At 37.4% G+C, this 23,380-nt stretch overlaps 6 protein-coding genes across 13 annotated transcripts; 3 read left to right on the top strand and 3 right to left on the bottom strand.

Annotated features, from left to right (window-relative positions):
• Nucleotides 1-24: 24 nt before the first annotated feature.
• AT5G09910 (Ras-related small GTP-binding family protein) lies at nt 25-2,448 on the bottom strand (the record flags this gene model as incomplete). Of its 5 annotated transcripts, none has more annotated exons than NM_001343075.1 (9): nt 25-85; nt 182-435; nt 510-637; nt 729-782; nt 865-1,169; nt 1,235-1,376; nt 1,474-1,565; nt 1,816-2,106; nt 2,241-2,448. In NM_001343075.1, 7 exons carry the CDS (start codon nt 1,907-1,909, stop codon nt 249-251), a joined length of 1,002 nt encoding a protein of 333 aa, NP_001318521.1. In that variant the 3' UTR covers nt 25-85; nt 182-248. The 5 variants fall into 5 exon arrangements, with proteins under 5 accessions (NP_001318521.1, NP_001330738.1, NP_196553.2 ...); NM_001343076.1 differs by having other exon boundaries at nt 1,286-1,376; nt 2,241-2,350; NM_121028.4 differs by lacking the exon at nt 2,241-2,448 and having other exon boundaries at nt 1,816-2,231.
• On the top strand, nt 2,161-5,903 carry EMB2107 (26S proteasome regulatory subunit, putative (RPN5)). Of its 3 annotated transcripts, none has more exons than NM_121027.4 (11): nt 2,161-2,749; nt 2,842-3,036; nt 3,611-3,718; nt 3,806-3,910; nt 3,995-4,051; nt 4,145-4,341; nt 4,713-4,812; nt 4,900-5,012; nt 5,117-5,270; nt 5,347-5,424; nt 5,501-5,903. In NM_121027.4, the coding sequence occupies exons 1-11, from the start codon at nt 2,747-2,749 to the stop codon at nt 5,717-5,719; spliced, it is 1,329 nt and encodes a 442-aa protein (NP_196552.1). In that variant the 5' UTR covers nt 2,161-2,746; the 3' UTR covers nt 5,720-5,903. The 3 variants fall into 3 exon arrangements, with proteins under 3 accessions (NP_196552.1, NP_001119202.1, NP_974758.1); NM_001125730.1 differs by having other exon boundaries at nt 2,586-2,749; nt 5,117-5,274; NM_203029.2 differs by having other exon boundaries at nt 2,615-2,753; nt 2,846-3,036.
• A 158-nt stretch (nt 5,904-6,061) lies between these two features.
• AT5G09890 (Protein kinase family protein) lies at nt 6,062-9,637 on the top strand. Of its 2 annotated transcripts, none has more exons than NM_121026.5 (12): nt 6,062-6,508; nt 6,612-6,786; nt 6,919-7,002; nt 7,205-7,446; nt 7,582-7,810; nt 7,929-8,093; nt 8,185-8,316; nt 8,403-8,516; nt 8,724-8,771; nt 8,959-9,037; nt 9,173-9,229; nt 9,319-9,637. In NM_121026.5, the coding sequence occupies exons 1-12, from the start codon at nt 6,339-6,341 to the stop codon at nt 9,369-9,371; spliced, it is 1,548 nt and encodes a 515-aa protein (NP_568221.1). In that variant the 5' UTR covers nt 6,062-6,338; the 3' UTR covers nt 9,372-9,637. The 2 variants fall into 2 exon arrangements, with proteins under 2 accessions (NP_568221.1, NP_001031863.1); NM_001036786.1 differs by having other exon boundaries at nt 6,171-6,508; nt 8,959-9,040; nt 9,319-9,636.
• Nucleotides 9,638-9,889: 252 nt separating this feature from the next.
• Nucleotides 9,890-13,792, top strand: AT5G09880 (Splicing factor, CC1-like protein). The gene is made up of 13 exons (NM_121025.4): nt 9,890-10,450; nt 10,567-10,639; nt 10,744-10,800; nt 11,197-11,252; nt 11,852-12,065; nt 12,180-12,266; nt 12,347-12,424; nt 12,518-12,601; nt 12,687-12,751; nt 12,851-13,031; nt 13,134-13,222; nt 13,311-13,425; nt 13,500-13,792. The coding sequence occupies exons 1-13, from the start codon at nt 10,002-10,004 to the stop codon at nt 13,533-13,535; spliced, it is 1,584 nt and encodes a 527-aa protein (NP_568220.1). The 5' UTR covers nt 9,890-10,001; the 3' UTR covers nt 13,536-13,792.
• A 953-nt stretch (nt 13,793-14,745) lies between these two features.
• On the bottom strand, nt 14,746-15,294 carry AT5G09876 (uncharacterized protein). The gene is made up of 2 exons (NM_001161229.2): nt 14,842-15,294; nt 14,746-14,803 (listed from the first exon to the last, which is right to left on the bottom strand). The coding sequence occupies exon 1, from the start codon at nt 15,192-15,194 to the stop codon at nt 14,877-14,879; it is 318 nt and encodes a 105-aa protein (NP_001154701.1). The 5' UTR covers nt 15,195-15,294; the 3' UTR covers nt 14,746-14,803; nt 14,842-14,876.
• A 1,470-nt stretch (nt 15,295-16,764) lies between these two features.
• On the bottom strand, nt 16,765-22,311 carry CESA5 (cellulose synthase 5). Its single transcript, NM_121024.3, has 13 exons — nt 21,745-22,311; nt 21,166-21,361; nt 20,912-21,087; nt 20,738-20,834; nt 20,476-20,647; nt 19,781-20,393; nt 19,555-19,692; nt 19,329-19,454; nt 19,010-19,222; nt 18,652-18,916; nt 18,375-18,574; nt 17,926-18,276; nt 16,765-17,788 (listed from the first exon to the last, which is right to left on the bottom strand). Exons 1-13 carry the CDS (start codon nt 21,823-21,825, stop codon nt 17,207-17,209), a joined length of 3,210 nt encoding a protein of 1,069 aa, NP_196549.1. The 5' UTR covers nt 21,826-22,311; the 3' UTR covers nt 16,765-17,206.
• Between the last annotated feature and the right edge of the window lie 1,069 nt (nt 22,312-23,380).

Genomic DNA, 23,380 nt, shown 5'->3' with positions numbered 1-23,380 from the left:
TGTTTACAATCCGATTTAGTTTGGGATTCTAAATTCTAACTGATCAAGCTTATACTTACCAACTTAAAAAAAAAAAAAAAAAAAACTTATCAAGTTTTTTTCACATGATTAAGATAATTATCACACGAATCATGTATTATTTAGAAAAAAAGAATACTTAGATTATGTTTGGAGTGTTGACAAATAAAAGAAGATAATGTTTGGAAGATTACAGGAAAATAATGTGAGATTTGATCTGTGTTTTACTTTCAGACGTTAATATCCATCCGCTTAGACCTGCCATTACCATTGCTGGTTTCCTCTACACTGGAAAGAGAGAATCTCGGAATAGCGTAATTGTAACGGTCAGGTGGTTGCTGCGGATAGAGTGTAGGAGACTGCATGAGATTGTGTTGCGGTAATGTGTTATATTTGTAAGCATCTCCTTCCCTTAGGCTGCAAAATTCAAAAGACCAAAACCCGATAAAGAAAAGAAATCCGATTTTTTTTAGGATGATAAATATATATACCTTGTTCTTTTATAGAACTGATCTTCATCACTTGTGCCCTCATCTAACCGCTGGGAAGGTGCATGGGAAAGAGACCATGCTGAAGAAGGCGACGGTAGTTCGTCTGAGAAATATCTTCTTCTTATCAACTGAAAACGAAAAACGTTCATTAGGTTGAAGAGAAAGAGAGAGAGGGAGAGAGCTATTGTAAAACATGGCAAGGTCAGAAATGACACCAACCATATGGAAAATTTTGGTCAGAGCTTCTTTGTCATATCTAGCTTCCTTGGCAGCCTGTGCATAATTTTACCAAAATTATATGACATACCGCATAACACTAAATTCAAATAAAGCAAGTAATTTAGTCTGTGGTTACCATTATGAGACCAACATTGCTAGGGAAGCTCTCAGAGAGAGGAAGTTCATCACTATGGGGAAGCAGACCCTGCTTCTCAACCCAATGACGAGCTGCATCAACAAGATTGCCACTGCTTCCATTTGTTCCTCCTTTGGCAGCAATATCAGCTTTGTTTCCAATAACGATGTATGGGACGGGAAGACCACCAGGCCCACCAGAAGAAAGGGGAGCTGAAAACTCCCCAGTTACTGAAACTTCACCCGCCCATTTCTGCAAATTAGTTTTTGTAGTCCTTTGCGAAAGATCATGAACAAAAATAACTCCTGCATAATCAAACAGTCGCATCAGTGACAAAACAGGGACAGAGATGACATTTGTTGAGACAGACCATTGATTTGTGAATAGAACAGTGAGCGGCAATCTTTGTATCGTTCATGACCTGAAACATCCCAAAGTTCGACGAAGAAATCTCTCTCTGAGTCACCTTTAATGATACTTGAAGAACTAGCAGGACTTGCGTAAGTTAAGTGCTGCACCAAAGAGAGTTCCAGAAACTAAGTAGGGAAACTTATCCCATGCTCTCTTTAACCATATCGAGAATTTTTTTTATAGAACAGCTTAAGTTACCTTGACACCAACTGTACATCCAATAGTTTGAGATGGGCGAACAATAGAGGAGCCTTTGACAATGAGATGCACAAGAGATGATTTTCCCACACCTAATTTGATATCCAGAGATAAAACTTTGCTCAATAGTGGAGAAGATGTAGTAGACTTACGAAACTTGACTCTTATTAGGTTCCACAAGTAGAAACTCATATCCAATCATCATGAGAAATCTTCTCATTAGCTCCTTCTTTAAGGATGAGTTTGTGCACTACGACAAACTTTCTTTAGTTCCATTAAATGGCTACTTAAAAAGCTAGAACCATTACCAAATCTATGGAAACGAGAATTTGTTAATATTACCTGAATCACCAACCACCAATACTCGAATTTGGCCGCATAATGGCGCTACCATATGTTCCTTATTTTCCCTGCCACGTTCCCTCCAAAACCGCATTTTGATTACTCCAGCAAAATCGGCACTGCGAAATTAAGTCCCATAGTCGCGTCTTCGACCAAAAGAGAAGCTTCCAGAAATCATCATTTCGAAACTCTGATTCCTAGCTGTAAGCAGATTATTCTAATCCATCACCTTGCACATTGCAAAACAGAGTCTCGGCTACAGTTCCTTCACCTTCCTAGTGCAAATAATCTCTAGAGCACAAATCGAAACCAATACCGAAGTTAACACAATTGATGGAGGTAAGCAGCGAATCTAAGGAATATGTAAGAGGATCAATATTCGAATTCTAAGAGCGTAATAAGAGTTTCACAGAAGTAAGATTCACCTTCTTCCTCCTTAACGTTCTTCTCCTCGATGAAAAAAATTCAGAAAAGATCTTTCCAGTAATCAAGGTAAACCATTGAATCTCGAGACAGGGAGTTCTCGATCGACATTATAGAATCTCTGGTTTCGCTACGAAAATTCGAAGATATCATGAGATTTGGGCGGAAGAACGAACGACGTGAGTTTGTTCAATCAATGGGATCGGTTCGATACTTCTGAACCAACACCATACCATATAACTAGACCGGTATTACATACCAAACCTGATTGACTCAAAACAATTAGTTAATGGCCCATTAGCAGCCCATGTAAAAAGATCCATCGGCCGAAGAATCTGAGATTTCTTGTTCAAGGGGTTGGGAACTCTGCGAATTATCTGTGCTCAGCTACTCCCAAAAGCTCTCTCATCTCTCTCGTCCGTCTCCTCTTTCTCCATAGTTTAAAGCTTCGTCGTTCCGTCACCAGAATTTCAACTACTTTGAGTTGATTCTCGTTGGATTTCTCACGATGGCGAGTCTTCAATTACTCAGATCTGATATTAAGTTTTTTTCTCGTTTTCGAAATTTTTGCATCTTCTCATTCCGTCATAGTTTGTATTTCAGGGAGACAGCGGGAAGCTTGAGGCAACGATAGATCGGCTTCTGAATGAAGAGAAGCAGATGAGACTCGCCGAAAACGTAGCCGGTACAAGGAAAGCCGCCACTGAGATTCTTCAGCTTTGTTTCGATGCTAAGGATTGGAAACTTCTGAATGAGCAGATTCTCAATCTCTCTAAGAAACGTGGTCAGCTCAAACAGGTACTTGGAATTTTGGTTATATCCTATCAGTGTTTGTGGTTTAAGCTCTTAAGGAACATGAACTTTTGGTTTGGGATAATTTGAAGGATTTGTTTAAGTTGGATATTTTGTTTGAGTTTTGAATGTGATTTGTTCCACATTTGACTTAGGAATTGCATAGGCCTAGTTTTTGGTAACCCTAATCTTGGAAAGAGATTAAGGACATTAGCACAAATTCAGGAGGATTCGACTTTGTGTTGGATACAAGCTTCTTTTTGTGGGATGTTGTCCTGTGATAGGTTGCTTTTACGATTCCTCTCTATGATTTTGATAGATTCACTGTTGACTCAAATATTAAAGCTAAATTGGGTCATTGCAGATAGTGATGTTTGTATTTAGTTCAGTTTATTACTTAACTTAGTTTGATTTTCAGTGTTTCGTTGGTTTTACTTTTGCTTTGCGTGTTTTCTTGGTCTAGTTACTTCAGACAGAATTAGCTTCACCTTTCCATGTACAAAATTATAGTTAAAAGTAAGGATACAAAGTGATAAGTCAACATCACTGATTTTTTTTTTGTGAACTTCTCCACTTGCAGGCTGTGCAATCCATGGTGCAGCAAGCAATGCAGTATATCGATCAGACACCAGACATTGAAACTCGGATAGAGCTTATCAAGACGCTGAACAATGTATCTGCTGGAAAGGTGCGAAACTATGAAACTGATGGTGTATTCTTTATAATAACTTCATCATTCTGTGTAATTGTTTACCATTGCATTTTACATGTATAGATATATGTTGAAATCGAGAGGGCACGTCTCACCAAGAAACTTGCTAAGATTAAGGAAGAACAGGGTCAGATAGCTGAAGCTGCAGATCTTATGCAAGAAGTTGCTGTAAGATTTTGTGCATTTGGCTATTAAATCTCCTGGAAATTTTCTTCCCTTGTTAACCCCTGCAATTTGATAAATAATTAACAGGTGGAGACATTTGGTGCTATGGCAAAAACTGAGAAAATTGCATTTATCCTTGAACAAGTAAGGACTTGTGTAGTTACGTTGCAATTAATAATTTGCTGGTGTTTTCTTTCATTGTGATAACTATCAAACTATTGTGGTCAAACTTTAAAGGTTCGCTTGTGCTTGGATCGTCAAGATTTTGTTCGTGCACAAATCTTATCTAGGAAGATCAATCCTAGAGTTTTTGACGCAGATACAAAAAAAGATAAGAAGAAACCTAAGGAAGGTGATAACATGGTAGAAGAGGCTCCTGCTGATATACCAACCCTTTTGGAGCTTAAGCGAATTTACTACGAGCTTATGATTCGGTACGGCCTTCTTGAGCTTCTCTATCACATTGTTCGTGATTTGTATTTCCATCATTTATCATGGCATTTTAAATTCTTATATGACTGTTTAATTATGGACCTCTCTCTCTGTCTCTTAAATTCTATCAATCTGTGTGGCTTTTGCTTGCTATGGTTTTCTCAGAGATGCATATTACAACTTTTTCCTGGAGGACAGTATCGAAATTTGGATGAATCTCCTTTTGTGTCAAATTTATGACTCTCTTTTCATGGCCAACGATTTTGGACATCAATTGCATTATGTTATCCACTGAATTCTGACGTACCATGATTGATTTCTGTGGCATTCTCATCTTTTTTATTATTAACCATAAAAAATTTCAACTATGTAGGTACTATTCTCATAACAATGAGTACATTGAAATCTGCCGTAGCTACAAGGCGATATATGATATCCCTTCAGTAAAAGAAACTCCGGAGCAGTGGATTCCGGTAAGCTCATGCCGTTGATTGGATGTATAGTTAGTATACATTCTATAGGGTTAGTGTAATAACTTTCTTTGATCTTCAAAACATTAGGTCCTGAGGAAGATCTGCTGGTTCTTGGTCTTGGCACCTCATGACCCAATGCAATCAAGCTTGCTCAATGCAACTCTGGAAGACAAGAATTTATCAGAAATCCCTGATTTCAAGTATATTTTATTTTCTGATAAATTTTGTTATTTCAATAACTGATTCTTTTGTACTCAAATGGGTTCTCAGTCTTTTTTTCTTTGTTTGATATCACCCGTTTCAGGATGCTTCTAAAACAGGTAGTGACAATGGAGGTTATTCAATGGACATCTCTGTGGAACAAATACAAGGATGAGTTCGAGAAAGAGAAAAGCATGATTGGAGGTTCTTTGGGTGACAAAGCTGGTGAAGATCTGAAACTGAGAATCATCGAACATGTAAGTCTCTCAATTTGTCTTTAAGCTTGTTTACATAAGTTGATTGATGCTTTAAAGTTATTAATTTATTCTGCAGAATATCCTCGTTGTCTCAAAGTACTACGCAAGGATAACCTTAAAGAGACTTGCCGAGCTTTTATGCCTGAGCATGGAGGTATGTTTGATCTAATCTCACTGGCTATATCAACTATGCTTCTGCTTGTTATAATTGTTGGAAATTGTGATTTCAGGAGGCGGAGAAGCATCTATCGGAGATGGTAGTGTCAAAAGCACTGATTGCAAAAATAGACAGACCATCTGGAATTGTGTGCTTCCAGATCGCAAAGGACAGCAACGAGATTCTAAACTCGTGGGCAGGGAATTTGGAGAAGCTTCTAGATCTTGTGGAAAAGAGTTGCCACCAAATTCACAAGGAAACCATGGTTCACAAAGCCGCTCTCAGACCTTGAAAACATGCGGTCTTCTTCATGAAAACTTTTCAGGATCTTCTTCGTTGAGTTATTAGCATCTTTATGTGGTAAAAACTCGAATCAGTGTTTCCTTTTAAAAATTGTACTATGGATCTGTACACTAACGAAGTGTTTTGCCACTTATTGGTTATTTCAAGTGTTGGTGGATTAGTTTTTGGTTAAATTGTTAGAAAATTTACATGAATTTACTGAACGAGAAGAATAATCTCGTGTGTGCCCCAGGAGATAGATCCAAACCTTGCGCTGACAAAAAGTCAGACGATAAAAAATTGCTTCATCAAAGATTGCAAGTTAATAATAAAAACTAAAATTATGATGGCACTGGCACATGTATAGTCTTCCATACTCTAAAAAAAACTAATAAAATTTGTTTATTGTTGTTAATTAATGTGATTAAATTTAATAGAGAGGAGACAGCTTTGCCAGTTCATCTCTGGTAAATAGTCCACGTTCTGGCGTCTTTGGGATTTCACCAACACCGTGACAGCTCCTTAGATCTCTCCTCGATTACTTCCTTTTTAATTTCCATGGCTCTCTAAAAATCTCTCTCTCTTTCTCTCTCTCTTACTTGTATTGTTACGATCTCTGCTTGAAGATTATGGACGGCGCCGATGGAACCGTTCGCGTCAAGCCTGGTCGCGGATTCGAAACGGAGACGGATGTTGCGGTTTCGTCGCCAGTGACACGTCAGAAAGCTGCTGCAGCTAAGCAATTCATCGAGAATCATTATAAGAATTACTTGCAAGGCTTGCACGAACGAATGGAGAGGTTTGGATTCGGGATTTTTGTTTGTTTTCAAATCTGATCTGGTCTTTGCTTCATTTCGAAAGATGACTTGTGTTTGACTTGAGATTTTTTTTGAAAATTACAGACGCAGGGAGTTTCAGAGGAAAGTGCAAGAAGCTCAGTTACCTGTTGAGGAACAAGACGAGATGATGAGGAATCTGGCTCGTCGTGAAACTGAGTATATGAGACTTCAGAGACGTAAAATTGGGATTGATGATTTTGAGCTTTTGACCGTTATTGGCAAAGGTGCCTTTGGTGAGGTACAATATCACATTCTATTTCCTAAATCGAGCTTGTTTATACAGAGATCTATGCGTTTCTCTAGAAATTGACTACTTAAGGAATCGATTACTCTTCAGGATATCTTGTAATCTCTGAAATTGTGTTTTCAGGTTAGATTATGTCGTTTGAGATCTACATCTGAAGTTTATGCCATGAAGAAATTGAAAAAAACTGAGATGCTTAGCCGTGGACAGGTACAAAAATCCCCTCTATTTTTGTTGTTTGAGAATAGTAGTACTAGCAAGTGCAAGATTGATGCCTGATATGAGCTGATAAACTTCGTACCTTTTTCTTATCATTTGACTGGCTTCACTAGGTTGCTTGCAGTTTTTGTGCTTGTGAAGAAACAAGTGAATAATTGGACACTTTTTCCTTTAATTGGTTTTGTGTCTCTAGGTAGAGCATGTCAGGTCCGAGAGGAACTTACTTGCAGAAGTTGACAGCCGTTACATTGTAAAGCTTTTTTACTCTTTTCAAGATTCTGAATGTTTGTATCTTATCATGGAGTATTTACCTGGGGGTGACATCATGACACTACTCATGAGAGAAGACATTCTTTCTGAAGATGTTGCCCGTTTTTATATTGCTGAGAGCATTCTTGCCATCCATTCAATTCATCAACACAACTATGTTCACAGGTATAATAAGTTTTGACATCATTTTTATTGCTAGTGATTTAGGGTGTAAAAGAGATCTCTACGTATTGTTAAAAGTCCATGTATACTATTTGGCTCTTTGGTTCTTGATTTGAGTTTGTTTCTTCTTGCCTGTAGGGACATCAAACCTGATAATTTGATACTAGACAAAAGTGGGCATTTGAAGCTTTCAGATTTTGGTTTATGTAAGCCACTTGATGACAAGTATTCTTCATTGCTATTAGAAGACGATGAAATGTTGTCTCAGGATTCAGAGAACCAGTCAGGAAAATCAGACGCTGACAAAGCACCCTGGCAAATGCCTAAAGAGCAGTTACTGCAGTGGAAACGCAATCGCCGTGCATTGGTACTTATGCTGCTTCTCTAATTGAATTACATGGGCTACTCATTTTATGCTACACAATAGAGATCAGTTACCACATCCAAAATATCTTGGGTAATCAATAGGTCTCTCAATTTTATAGGCTTATTCAACCGTTGGAACTCTTGATTACATGGCTCCAGAAGTACTCCTAAAGAAAGGATATGGAATGGAATGTGATTGGTGGTCTCTCGGCGCAATTTTGTATGAGATGTTAGTTGGGTATCCCCCATTCTGTTCTGATGACCCCCGTATAACATGCCGCAAGGTAGGTGTATACAATTGGTTAGTCATATAAAATTTTATCTATATTTGAAATAGTCATGCTTGCTTAAAAAGACTTGTGCTTCTTATCTCAGATAATTAATTGGAGGGTATGCTTGAAGTTCCCTGAAGAACCAAAAATATCAGATGAAGCCAGAGACTTGATTTGTCGGTTGCTTTGTGATGTTGATTCAAGGTTGGGAACCAGAGGTGTTGAGGAGATAAAGGTGCGACTTCTGAAAAGGATATGTAAAATTACGATTCAGTTTCATGATCCTTGATATCATTGTATTATATTTTGTTCATGTTTCAGTCGCATCCATGGTTCAAAGGCACCCCATGGGACAAACTGTATGACATGGAGGCAGCTTATAGACCCATTGTCGATGGAGAACTAGACACACAAAATTTTGAGAAGTTTCCTGAAGTAAGTTTGATAGAATCTCAAAAAACTTGTCATGACATAATTTGTGGCATGAGGCATTATGTTGAAACCGACTAGTTTGGTGAACCTAAAACTTGTTTTAAAACTGCTTGTTAGAAGTCAAAACTGTCTTATGGATCTTAGTATTGCTAAAATGAGAAAGTCAAACCGTCTAATATCCTCATCAATTTTCTTGATATTTTCTTGTAGGTTGAAGGATCACCATCCGAAGCACCACAAGTTGGTCCTTGGAGAAAGGTGAATCACTCCACTAGATTCCTATCGTATAATCTGTGTTGCAAATTGACATATGCGAAAATTTCTCTGAACATGATAAAACTAGCAGATTATGTTTTGTTATGGTTGAGACTAGTATCAACGAGTTTGGACAGTATGCTATTGATGAAAACAATTTGGTGCTAACTTTATAAATTGGGTTGAGCAGATGTTGACGTCCAAGGACACCAACTTCATAGGATTTACATTTAAGAAGTCAGACATCACAAGATCAATGGAAAGTTCAGGTAGTCTTCATATCTCTTGTCTCTACTGCTTATGTGTTTGCTTATTATAACTTGCTCTTAAGATAAATTGTCTTCTAGAAAAAGGTCCAATAGTTGGATATAGATCTAAGTATCAGTTGTGACATTGAAATGTAGGTGCAGACATGAAATCAAATGGATCAGGGGAAGCCCCGTCGTTGATATCATTGTTAGGTATGTAACCAAACTGTAAACGCCGCAAAGCGAGTGATAGTTTTGTGGTTGTAGAAGAGAGATTGAATGTGAATGTTTATATGATTCAGGTCGGATCAATATGGAAGAAGGTGAAGGTGGTGAGTTAAACCACAAGACATAGGGAAAATACAAATATTATTGATTTTTTATCCGCTTGCAGTTGTTTTGATCATTTGGCAGAGGCAATGGAGAGGCGATGGTAGTTTTTTAACCAGATCACTTATGATGGGGTTCATAAAAACTTCTATTTCCTTTTTTTTTTCTTGTAACATATTTGTTTTTTTTTCAATCTAAAAAAGAAACTGTAAAGCATGGAAGAATAATTTCTGGAACATTTTACCCACAAGTTATCAAATACATCAAAAAATGAAGCTCGCTTTTCTGCCATACTATTTCTCCATCAAAATAATTTGAACCAAACCTAAATATTGTGTGGCCGTAATAAGTTGTATATATAGGTTGATAAAAAAAAACAATAATTAGTGAGAAAAAACAATTTAGGACGTTTTAAAAATTATTAAGATAAATGGGCCTTTTCTATACAACTATTGGGCCCATCACTGTCGTAACTGATTTTATGTACGAAGTACCGTTTATAACCTCGCTATTATTCGGAATTTACGATTAAATCACCATCTTCTAGATATCGATCAAACAGGCACAACTAAATTCAATTATCTCATTAGCTTCTTCCAATTCGAAACCCTAACAAAAGCCCTAATTTACGAAATACGCCGAATCGTTGACGAGAATGGAGTTTGACGAATACGAGTACCTGGAGAAGACGGTTGAGGAAGGAGCTGGGTCGAATAAGAAAAAGGAAGAGAGTGGGAACGAGAGGAGCGAGAGGAGTTACAGAAAGAGAGAAGGAGGAGAGAGGCAGGGGGAAGAAGGAGGTGAAGAAGAGCGGGTTAGCAGTCGGAGTAAGAAGTCTCGCGGAGACGGCGAAGAGAACGGTGGTGGTAAGAGGGATCGGGAGAGAGAGAGGCATAGGAGCAGCAGAGACAAGGATAGGGAGAGGGATAAGGTTAGAGAAGGATCGAGAGATAAAGAGAGCGATCGAGAGAGGAGTAGCAAGGAGAGAGATAGGAGCGATAGAGACAAACCCCGAGACAGAGAGAGAAGAGAGAGGGAGAAGAGGAGCAGCAGTAGATCTCGGAGGGAAGAGAAGGAACCCGAAGTAGTGGAAAGAGGAAGCAGGTTTGTTAAATTTCTCTTTCTTCTTTACATGGGCAAGTGTTTGAGGAATGATACAAAGTTCCGATGAGCTTTCTTTAGTCGTTTAAGAACGGTTTTAAATGATTTCACGATTGCAGAAGACACAGGGACAAGAAAGATGAGCCTGAAGCAGATCCAGAGAGAGATCAAAGAACTGTTTTTGCATATCAGGTAAGTTCTTAAACATTTGGGTTTAATAATTAGGGGAAGACATAACCCACATTGTTAAGTTTACTGATTACGTTAAAGTTAAATCTTGTTTTATTATTGAACAGATGCCTCTTAAAGCTACGGAGAGAGATGTTTATGAGTTCTTCTCCAAAGCGGGCAAGGTCAGTTACTTTGTGCCTTTTCTAGTTTGTTAATTGTCTTTTTGGTTGTAGTTTTTGATGGGTTACTGTTTCTATGTGCTTGACCATGGCATATAATCTTTTACTGAAGATGTAGATTTTCTCAAGTATGATATATGTTGGGATCTGTAGTTTTTGTCACAATAGAATAAACATTAATCGTTAGCTTGCTTCATTGACTTTCTTATTTCGGCTTCAATAGGAACACTTATTTTTCTTCAGTGTTTAAATAATTTGTGTGGTCTGGATTGCTAGACTTCTTTTGCTTACTGCAGAGAGCTGTTTTGATCAAAAAAAATTTCTATCTTTGCTCTTGTAATTTCTTTTGCGTTCTGTTTTCTCTTTGTTCTTATTGTTCTCGGGTCTTTATAATTTCAGGTGAGGGATGTGCGATTGATCATGGACAGAAATTCAAGACGATCAAAAGGCGTCGGGTATGTTTCTTCAGTTTCTACTAAACTTAGTTTTGTGTATGTGCACTTGGTACGTAAATTTTCTGCATATTCAGTTTTCTCTGCAATTTCAAGAATTCGATTCTGTATTCTTAGATGCACTAGCAATGCGATAATGATGAGGATGATGGCAATACCTTGCACAGTTGTTTAATCATTCTGCGTGGTCAAGGTAGATGTCAGAAAACCTGAATCCTATTTCAGTTGTTACTTTCCATTGCAAGCACTCTCAGGAAGGAGGGAATCCTATAGCCTATCAATCTTATTCACATTCTTTGTTTGATACTTCCTCCTAGTCCTTGGTGCTTTCCCTGTCCTCTGTTTGGATATTCACTGGTGGAGGAGCTTGCTTCTGTAGTCATTGCTGTTATAGACTTGATTATTGTTCTTTTATCATGATGGGCTAACATTTTCTATTACTCTAGGCCTCCAACCCACCAAAGAGACTCAGCTTGAACCCCCGCACTAAAGTTTTTTGTTTCCAACTTCTCTTTGCTACTTGCTTTGTAAGTTTTTTTCTGATTTGTTCGTCCCATGTGTGCTTGAAGTCAAGTATATCTCTTCTTTTTTTGTACTTTCAGGTATATTGAGTTTTATGACGTGATGTCAGTTCCAATGGCCATAGCTCTGTCTGGACAACTGTTTCTTGGACAACCTGTGATGGTTAAGCCCTCTGAAGCTGAAAAGAATCTGGCCCAATCTAACAGCACTACGGTTGGTGGTACAGGCCCTGCAGATAGGAAACTCTATGTGGGTAACCTGCATTTCAACATGTCGGAACTGCAGCTTAGACAGGTGATATTCAGTTTTCTAGGTCAATTGTTTAATTACATATGGACACTCCAGCAACTGTTTTTTTTTCTTTCAGTATCCTTCATATTCTCACAGTTGTTTCCTTTTCTTTATCAGATTTTTGAGGCATTTGGTCCCGTTGAGCTTGTTCAGCTACCACTTGATCCTGAAACTGGGCAGTGCAAAGGATTTGGATTTATTCAGGTTAGTGGAACGTGTTTTTTACTTTGTTGGTACTCTTTTTCTTAGTTATTCCTCACTGAGTTTTATTTTCTCTTGCATAGTTTGTTCAACTTGAACATTCAAAGGCAGCACAAATTGCCTTAAATGGAAAGCTGGAGATTGCTGGTAGGACAATCAAGGTGAGTTTTGAATTCCTTGTGGAAAAATGATGAGTTCTTTTGAATTGCATGTATCTAATGTTTACTTTATCCGGGTTAATATTTTCTTTTTAGGTTTCTTCCGTCTCTGATCATATTGGTACACAAGATTCTGCTCCAAAATCTGCTGATTTTGATGATGATGATGGAGGTGGACTGGTAAGCTAGAGATCCTGGTCCTTTTACTCTTTGTCTCCTTTAACTTAAAGGTCTGTTTTTATGACTCTCTCTCGCTCCCTCTCAGGCTTTAAATGCACAATCTAGGGCTATGCTTATGCAGAAGCTGGATCGTTCAGGTATCGCTACAAGGTATATCTGTCTCTCTTGTCCGCATCTATTTTACCCATTTGGTTCACAAATCTTTTATTTGCGAGTACCTCCTTATAACATATGGAATTCTATCCACAGCATTGTGGGCTCTCTTGGAGTACCAGGGCTAAATGGAGCAGCGTTTAATCAACCAGGCATGAATCCTAGTTTCCCAACATCAGTGCTTCCGACAACAGCAATCCCTTCTTTTGTCAATGAACATGTTGGTCTGCCAAGCGAATGCCTTCTATTGAAGAATATGTTTGATCCTGCAACCGAGGTCAATGCTTGCTTCTGTTTTTTGTTTTTTGTTTTGTTTGAGCTGGGAAAAACAAGTCTCGGCCATTATTGCTATTAACATCAAACCATTATTTTGCTGCAGACGGAACCAAACTTTGATCTTGAAATCAGAGACGACGTTGCGGATGAATGTTCAAAGTATGGCCCAGTCAACCATATATACGTAGACAAGTAAGTATTTTAAATCAAAATGTGTTACATGTTTGGCTGTTTCTGTTTATAGATATGTGACATTGGTATGAATTCTGGTAAAATGCAGGAACAGTGCGGGGTTTGTGTATCTGAGGTTTCAATCAGTGGAGGCAGCAGCAGCAGCTCAAAGAGCAATGCATATGAGATGGTTTGCACAAAAGATGATATCTGCAACTTTCATGGTAAAACAGTTAGTTCGTTCATCCTCTTTGGCTTTTACTTTCATCTGTTTACTGAATGAATACTTTTATTGCAGCCTCCTCATGAATATGAAGCCAAAGCCAAGGCCTGAATTGAAGACAAGTCGGATTTTTGTCTTTAGTAGATTTCTTGTTCTAACTGCTATGCAGATTCTCAATCTCTTGTCTGAAATATGTTACATAGATAAAAGGATTATGAATGAGGACCTTTCATTCTTCTTCTTTTTTTTCTGTCCTCGTTTGTTGTAACTTTCCCATATATTATTGATCTTTGAACTTATAAAATCCGCAATATCAAAGACAATGAATTCAACACTTAGATCACTTGTAGGCTACAATCCAAAGTATAGAAGCAAATATTCAGAGATAAAACCGAGTTCAGCACCATAATCCATGACAGACTAGTTCCTCGTGCTTCTAGTTCTAGACACAAGCCTCTAAGCTTTGGTTTCAGTCAATTTCACCTGCAATATCTTTCTATAGAGACGCGAGTATCAAATTTAATGAACCCATTAACTCCAACCATAAAACAGTTTAAGTTTTATGTTATCTCAAGCAAGTGCCCCTAACTAGCATACATTCACACGTCAGTCGTCATATCCTATATTTTTACCATTCCAATCAGTAACCAAGTCCATTCTTTTATCACCTTTAACCATACCCGCCTAAATGGCATTATTACAAGACATTTCCATTTACCATGTATAGTTTCGAAACTCAAATGAAACCAAATCACCGTTTTCCCCTTTTGTTCCCATTCCTCCTTCGTATATACACTACATTTGACTCTAGGCTCTAGCTCGGGTCAGAAGTGTTACAATCAACCCGTCTTGCCGAAATTCTACATGTCCATCTCCGCCCGCTAGCCCCAAAGATACCTTCTATGTCCCGTATGCATTGGTCTTGTTTGCTCTAGAGTTCAAAACTTTTTTCCGTGAGTTTCATAAATGATATCTCCATTTCGGATCAACCGTTCAAAAAAAAACAGAAATAGAATCAGTACTTTCAGTTATGGAAAACCTTTGTAAAATGTTACACAGACATATAACAAAAAGTTACTCGAATATAATTCTTCTTTCGTTAAATTGTGAAAGACAAAACCCAACACGCGTATAAACACATGAAAAAGACTTCCACGCGTCCGAAGATTTTTTGTTTTCTGAAGAAACGAGAAAGCCGTGACGCATCGATCATAATCATTTGATCTTTATGCTCCCTCAAACCATATTCTCATCCTCAATCGATTCTTGCGATCTCCACAACATAATCAAATCATAAACTACGATAATTATAAAAACTAAGTGTGTTGCGCTCATAACAAACACAATGCTTCGAACTAATTACAAACTGCTTAAAAATCCTATCCATAAAACCATAATGTAGATTAAGAAAAAAAACTTAAACTCCAAACCTAAAGAGAGTTAAATGTTTATTCATCTAATCACGACCCTGATAGGTCTCGTTGCCATGTAAATGCTCTCAATGGTCCTATACTTCTTCTTCTTCTCCTTCTTCAATGATGATATTACTCTCAACATCACCATTTCTTCCGTGCATTGATCTTGATCATGACTATCATCTTTACCGAATATTTCTTCGATTGTCTTCTTCTTCTTGATGATATCCATATTTTTCTCTTCATCGCTTAGATGCATCAACTGTTGAGCAGCCTCCATCTCTATCTCCGTTATCATCTCTTCTCGTCTCCTCCGTTTATTACTCTCGTTCTTCGTTGATTGGATCTTCTCCATTATGAAACTCCAAATTTAATATCAAATTTCCTTGTGAAGAAATTCTCTCTGGTGTTCGATTTGATTTATTTTATTTTTTTGTGTGTTTTTAGTTGTGGTTAATTTCTTCGAGGATTACGTAATGTTGTTGAGGGTTTTTGAAGACCATGAGAAACTGCGACGTTGGTGCTGGGAAATCTCTCTCTATATCCCTCATCTTTTCTTAACTATATTTTTGCAAACTCGTCCCTATATTTTTACTAGTTTAATAATACATTCTCCTTATTTATTAAGTTACATTTTCAACCATTACATAGCCTAATACATACAAGTTATTTCCCAACAAATTTGTCAGAAATAACTAGTTAGTGTATTGTTATTATTGTTTGAATGCCACATTGATTTACCAATGAATCTTCCATACTCTTAAAACATTGGGATTTTTTTTTTGTTATTTCAAAGCGTTAACAGTAGTCAATTATGATTGTAAATCATTAGTTAAAAAAAAATTGAATTTTTCGTCCACAAATCGTAGATTGAGGGTCCGAATGGTGACGTGCGGATAAAATGTGATGCAGATAAAATACGATGCGGTTCTAATAGTAACAAAAATATATACATACACATATATATATAAACATTTTCGTTACTATTTGAATTGTATCGCACTGTCCGGTTCGATCACCATTCGGAGCCTGAATTTGTCAACTCGTAGGTCATAATAATAATAATTCATTTCCATGGAAAGAGTCAACATCTGGAGTTTGCCAAGTGTGTCAATCTTATATTGTTGAGGGGTTATAATGTCATACTGATAAACTTTTTAGCATGGCTATATAATTTAGGCAAATATGTTGGCATAAAAATCTTAAGCAGCAAGAGACCTATAAGAGCTATCAGGTACACTCTGTTGTACTGGGTTATTAAAGACCAACGCAGATCTGAACCGTCAGATGATGAGAAAATATAGGCTACTTTGAATCTTTTGACCTAAATCCTACCATTACAAAAGACCAATGTTTCCTTAAAACTAAATTAAGGAAAATGAAACTTATACAAATATCCAATTTAGTGGGGTCCACCTATTTTGACTTATGTATTTCCCATTGGTGCTTGGTCACAAAACGCGTATCTTTTTCAGACACTTGGCCAAAAACCTTTTTATTATGCAGTATATGCTTCTCTTATCGCTGACTCGCTTTTCACAAATTTTAAAAGCCTCTCTAATCTCTACAGTTTTATTTAACCAATTAAAAATGCTGTATACCTTACACGTTCAGGTGAAAATATTATTTAAATAACAGCAATTAACTACATTGAGGTGACATAAATTGGATTCACTAAATAGTATTACGATTTTTTTGTGTGGTTAGATTTATTTTATAAAATAAATTTTGCAGTCTCAGTGACTTTTGTTCATATAGAGAGACTCGGGTGATTCTACACATGTTATCCTGACTTGAATTTACTAATGAATGATCCTTATTCCTTGGTGGTTTGGTTCCAAAAGTGTCCAGTCAAACAGTTGTGTTGAATTTTGACTGATTCGTGCTCCAAGGTCTTTCTCAAGAGAGAAGAAGAATTAATAGACAATAATTCTTAAGAGAACTAAGACAAGGAGATCCACGGAGATTGAATCTCTCCTTATGTTTCAGACAAGAAGAATCCCTCACAAAAACATCTTCTTAACAATTGTTGATGAAAGTAACCTTCTTCTTTTTCTTTCAAGAACTTGCAGAAGATTTCTCAAAATATTTCAATGAAAGAATTAATAAGATAACACCTCTCTTTTCTGTTTCACTTTCACTCAAAAAAAAATAACAAGAATAAATAGACGACACCACCTTCTTCTATATCTACATTACAACACCTTCCAAAAGAATAACATTATATATCTAAATCCTTCTTTTCTTTTTGTGTTCAATCTAACAAGGATCTTAACACAGTAAACAAACAAATGTGTGAGCGACACTTTCCTCTTTACTTACCTCTGTGGAAAATCTGTTACGTATCATATCAACTCTTGAGTTCAATCAAAGGCAGTCCAAGCCACATATCTCGAGGATAGGACCGCCTTTCGCCACAAACGGATTGACTCGTACCCAAAGAAGCGTAAGGATAGAGGCGAGAAGGATCGACCAGACAAGAATGATTGTAGGCATTCTGTCTTGTTTCCCAAGCAGACCTTTAAGGAAAGGATATAGATGGAGGATGACCCAAAAGGCAAAGAACAATCTTCCGAAAAGAGGACCCCACGAGTCATATCCGTTACTGATCGCATCAGATATTCCCACAATGACTCCGATTACGTTTATGATGAGTAGTGTGGTTGGAGGGATCAAGAGTGATGTCCATTTGAAGATGTAAAGCTCAGAGAATTCACCATCATCTGCTGCTTTAGATGTAACTGTGAAGTTTGTCTCAACACCGGCTAAAACCTTTAGGAGACCTTGGAAGAGAGCAAAGAGATGAGCTGAAACACCTCCAATCACCCAAAACTGTTCGTTTCTCCACCAATCATCGATCCCTACTTTACCCCATTGCATCTCGAGAATGCCCGTTACAGCAATCGACCCGAAAAGTGCCATGAAGAGGATACTTGCATAGTTGCTAATCTGCAACCAAAAGAAAGAGCAAAGGAAACCTTAACATAATATAAAGATTGATACTTTAGAGAACTCAAAGATGATAGACAAAACATAGAACAAAGATTCATACTTTGGAGAACTCATAGATTGGGGTTGTGTTTTACCTCAGGGACGATGAATTTTCCGGTGAGAAGACAGATAGCTGGGAGAGAACAGTAAACAAGGAGTGGAATAGAGGTCCATGGATAAACCACAGAGTTGATGTAAGACAATCTCTCAAGCCATTTCAAACCACCTCCATAACCATACCAAATAGGACAATGTCTGCTCAAGAAAATCTCAACAGACCCGAGCGCCCACCGAAGAACTTGATGAAGACGGTCAGAAAGATTGATAGGTGCTGATCCTTTAAAGGCCGGTATCTTAGGTGTACAGTAAACCGATCTCCAGCCATGAGAATGCATCTTGAAACCCGTAAGGATATCCTCGGTGACAGAACCGTAGATCCACCCAATCTTGAATAAATTTCACAAACACCATGAAAGAAATCAAAAACCATATCGCAAAATGAAAGATAAAGTGCTAAAAAGTGTTTTAAAGAGCTCTACATTACCTCTTTTCCCCATTCGGTTTTATCTTCGTATCCACAACTAATGACTTGGATGGCTTCTCTAAGCAGAGAAGCTGGACTCGCATTCCTAGCAAGCCCACCATTCTCCATACCAGCAGACGCAACAAAAACAGGAGACTGTCCAAACTTCTTCTCCAACTTCAATTGTGCCGCCTCTGGTGATTTCGCCGCATCATTAGTGCCTAAGAAAAAGAAAGAAACAAAAAAGTGTTCAGCAATGAACTGAAACTAAATGATACAGAGGATTTATTCTGGTTACCTTTGGTGCCCTCTTCGATATTTTCTAGCGCGTGTATCTGCTTTGAGGCTTCCCTGTTCTTCTTTTTCTTATCCGTTGTCTTTGACTTACGATTCTTTCTTAGACCACAACAAAACAAACACCACTTAGGCCAGCAATTGCAAGTCATACGCTTAGTCTTCTTCTTTTTTGGCGCATCAAATCCATAAAGTGCTTGTCTCCTAAAAACACACCCGGTTCCCACGTATATAGGCCCTTGTAATCCATCCAAACCTTTCATATTAATCTGTTTCGACAATTGCAAGATCAAAAATTTGGTAAGTAAGAGCAGATGAATAACTCAAGAAAAGGATGTGGTGATAGAGAATGGTGTACTTACATCGAAGAATACAACATTACGATTAGAGTATCTGTCACTTTTATCAATCCCATCGAATCTTTGAGGGAATTGAACATAACAAATTTTCTTTCCCGACTGAGGATCCATCATGAAACACATTGCTTCTCTAAGAGCTTTGCTATTATTGATGTAGTGATCACAATCGACATTTAGAAGATAAGGAGCATTTGATAGAACTCCAGAGACTCGTATCTTCAATTATATACGGTAACATGAGAAGAAAGAGTCAGGAAGTTAGCGAGAGATAAACATAAATCAATTCAAAGAATACACTGGAGAGTTGAGCATAATTATTTACCAGGGAGTTCATGGCTCCAGCCTTCTTGTGATGGTCAAATCCGGGTCTCTTCTCACGAGAAACATAAACCAGCCGAGGCAACTCGTTGTTTTCTACATCGCGGACACCGTTATTTCCAAGGAATACCTTTTTACAGGAAAAATCAAGAAATTAAACAGGTAAGTTTGGAAGTATACACACATCACATAGAACAAAAAGAAATATCTAACGCCTCAAAGCATCTCACCTGGATCATGCCAGGGTGATCTCGCACGTTATTACCGGGCCAAGGAGTACCGTCTTGCATAGTCCAACCTTCTTCAGGCACTTTCTGTGCAGTCGCAACTAAAGCATTGATCTTAACCTTGAATTCTTCATAATCTCTCTGTAGCCAGGAAAAGAAGACAATTATTTTCAATAAGCACAAAATTTTCTTAGCAAATTATCGTATAAAGAAGCAAGAATAAACAAACCTTCATGGCTCGGCGTTCCCTAACAAATGCAGGGTGAACTTTATTCTTTAAATAATCCATCTTGTGGCAAAAATACCATTCGGGAGCTCGTGGCTCGATAGTGTATTTCTTACAGAAAGGAACCCATTTCCTAGCAAACTCTGCTGTTTCTGAAAGGGCTTCAAAAGTAAGCATAGCAGCACCATCATCAGAAACATAACAGGCAACTCTGTCTACCGGATAATCAACCGCAAGAATAGACAGAACAGTGTTTGCTGTAATAAGCGGAGGCTCTTTCATCGGATCCACTGTACTCACAAAAACATCAACACCAGCTAGTTCAGATGGTTTCCCTTCTTTTTCGTACCTCAATGAGAGCCTGTCCAAGTATGTCTCTCTTTCTATAGGATACCATTTAGGGAACTGATCAAGAACCCATGAAACCGCAAACCATATTTCGCATATCACAGATATTAGCCACAAGGCGTAAGCATCATTGACGGGGTGAAGAATACGGTAATGGAAAAAGAGACCGAGAATCACAAGACGCAGAACAATTAGCATCCTGTACGGATTTATTTTGCTCGACTTTATCGGTACTTTCCTAGACAAAGGCTGCCTTCCCTCATCCATCCTAAAACAAGAACAACAAAACTCGTAAATATCAAAGCAAAGCAGTGAAACATGACAAAAGACAGTATTTGGGTCTGTCTTACATAGGAATATCAGCATCATCTCCGTCTCCAAGACTAGAATCTCCATCATGTTTAACCACCTGATATTTTTCGTTCTGCTTTCTCTTCCACTCCTCCATACGATCCTTCCACGCAACACTTCCATATCCATAGACCGCAAGGTCTTTCTGAGGTACCATTGGTCTTGGATGTGCTGTGACATAGCAAACCAATAGCTTAGTAACCACAAACAACAATAACAGGAAATGAAACACGTCCCCCCAAATCAGAAAACAAAACTTACCAGCGGGGTCAGGAAAATGAGGTTGATGAACCCTATGGATATGGCCAGGTGATGGAGAAACAATGAGAGCATGACTATCAGAAGAAATTTCAACGTCCTAGAAAAACAACCAAAATGAGCAATAAAAAAGGGACAATAAAACAGTAGAAGTGATTGGGGAAAATATGAACCAACCTCCTCTCCATAAGTTAACAAAGGAATCTGTGAGCCAGGTGGAGCAGAGGCCAAATCAAACTCCGAGTTGCGGCGAGAGAAAGTTTCAGATTCAAGGCCACTCCTACTATAATCAAACTCAAAATCAAGATCATCAATTCCATCATCCTCCTCATCTCCTTCAACCCTTGGACTTCCTGAAAACAATAAGAAACCTTTGTCAGATACATAAGATCAGACAAAGGTTAAAACTTGTTGAAACAAGTAAGTGTGACCTTTGATGCGCTTGTAACGAGTTTTGCACTGAGGACAAGATTGGTTTCCTTCTCGTCTCTCATACTCATAGCAAGGTCTACAGACAGGGAAAGCACATTCATTACATGCCACAAAAGACTCTCCATCAACACTTAGCTCAATCTCATCTCCACAGATTTGACATGTTTGTCCACTTAGTTCTTCCACTGATCTAATCTGTATATTGAAATCAGCATAAGCAGAGAATTATGAGAAACACACATAGATTGGATCTCAATTAGAACACAAGATTCACTAGCAATTAACTCAAAATTTGTTTCTTTTAAAGCAAAGTATTAGATTTGGGGATTTTTTACACACTAAAACTCAGAATTCAATCCCCACCGACACAAACTTTCACTGTACATGATGATAAAAGTAGGTAAGAATTATGGAATCGTGTACCCTAATTGATAAATTAACGATGAAATGTAAAACCCAGATCCAGAATAAGAAAAAGGCAAAACCTTTACACAGAGCAACGAAAATTTAACAATGTGTGCAAATCAAAACAGAGAGAAAGAAGTGAAAAAAGCTTCAATTTTGATATAAATTCTTACTCTGGCACTCTCGTCTGCATTAATCAACACGAACTCATTCCTATTGTGAGAACCAGCGATGAGCCGACCACCAGTATTCATAGTACCGACAAAACAGTAGACAGTATGTCAAATTCAGACACACACACGCAATCTCTAGCTTCCGAGGTCTGCAACCGGGTCAAGTCAACCCAACAGGTTGGTCGAGAGAGATCCAGTCGTTACAACTCCCATCAAAACATGCAATTACAAGCTTTGCAGAGAAGATTTCTCAGTTTCTTCTGAAGAAGTAATGAGGAAGATGGGTGAAAGGTTAGGTATTGGAGTGAATCCAACTGTTTTTCTCTGAAACTCCAAATGTACGCACACACACAAGTTCACAATCAATATAAAAGAAGAGATAGTGAAAGGTGAGCTGCAGCTAATTAAAGAGAGAGGGGCTAATGTAGAAGAAGAGGAGAAAGAAGAAGACGCGTAATGAAGAAGACGAAGAGAGAGAGACACAGACGGAAGATATTGAAGTACCTCCTCAAGTAATCAACTACCAAACCAAAGTAGAGAAAGAAAACCACACAAACTACCAACAAAAAAATAAAAAGAGATTTAGAAAATAAATAAAAGATAATAAATGAATTTAAAATGTGGGACCCAGTAAAAGTGTGTCGCTTGGCGCTCTCTGTCCTCCACTCCTATTTTGTCTTAACAGTTGGTAATTTCGTTAAATTCTTTATACAAAAAAAAAAAATACTGAGTACTTATAAAGTAGACACAAAAATTAAAATGTATAAATTGACTTTAAATTGACGTAAGAAAAATTAAATGAATAATTTTGACTCACTGAGTCTTTTTATCGGAAAAGGACGAAAATTTTATATAGATTTGGTAAACATTGGATCACCCTTTACATTTATTATTTCCCTCTATTTTGTTCTTCTGTCTCCTGAGTGATGACTATACTAATCACAATAAAAATAGATTCACAAAAATAAAAGCTATATATATAATGCTTAGAGGATGTTGAGCACATTGGTTTTGACTTTTAACTGTGTTTTATCAATGTACTTTATATTAACCTGAAATATAAAATTAGAAATGTTCAAGGAATAACTTTCTTTATTTCTTTCATTTGCCTTGATACAGACTTAAATTCTCTAATTCTATTCACTAGCTCTTGCGTAGATACAATTAAATTAGGCTCCACCCACACCATTATTTTTCCCATTTGTCTTTTCTCCTGTTTTGCATATACAAATTTAATGTACTGTTGACCACAAAATATTATGTACAAGTGGAAAACAATGTGCAAATTATTGAGACTATCATATCACATCATATTTATTTATATGCCATACATCCATATGTATACATTTGCCGACAATCTATATACCTATATATGTACACTATAAGTTAAGTCAAGAAAAACTAACGTATTTTTTAGACAATATTTGCGTAACACTAAAATCACAATATATGATGTTTTCAATGTTTTTAACCTGCTCTTAAATTTCAATAAAGTACTAATAAAGTTGTGAGTTCGTCTTCTTTATATATAAAAAAACATATGTAATTTTTAGTGTTAAGCTAATATATGCCTAAAGACGTAGTAGGTTTATAAAAATAAATATCTATGATTAGAATGCATTCTAGGTACTGTTTG

The sequence above is a fragment of the Arabidopsis thaliana genome, chromosome 5 (genome assembly GCF_000001735.4).
Source record: "Arabidopsis thaliana chromosome 5, partial sequence".
Lineage (NCBI taxonomy): Eukaryota > Viridiplantae > Streptophyta > Magnoliopsida > Brassicales > Brassicaceae > Arabidopsis > Arabidopsis thaliana.
Note: the sequence above shows the minus strand (reverse complement) of the source record. Positions and strands in the feature narration are given on the sequence as shown.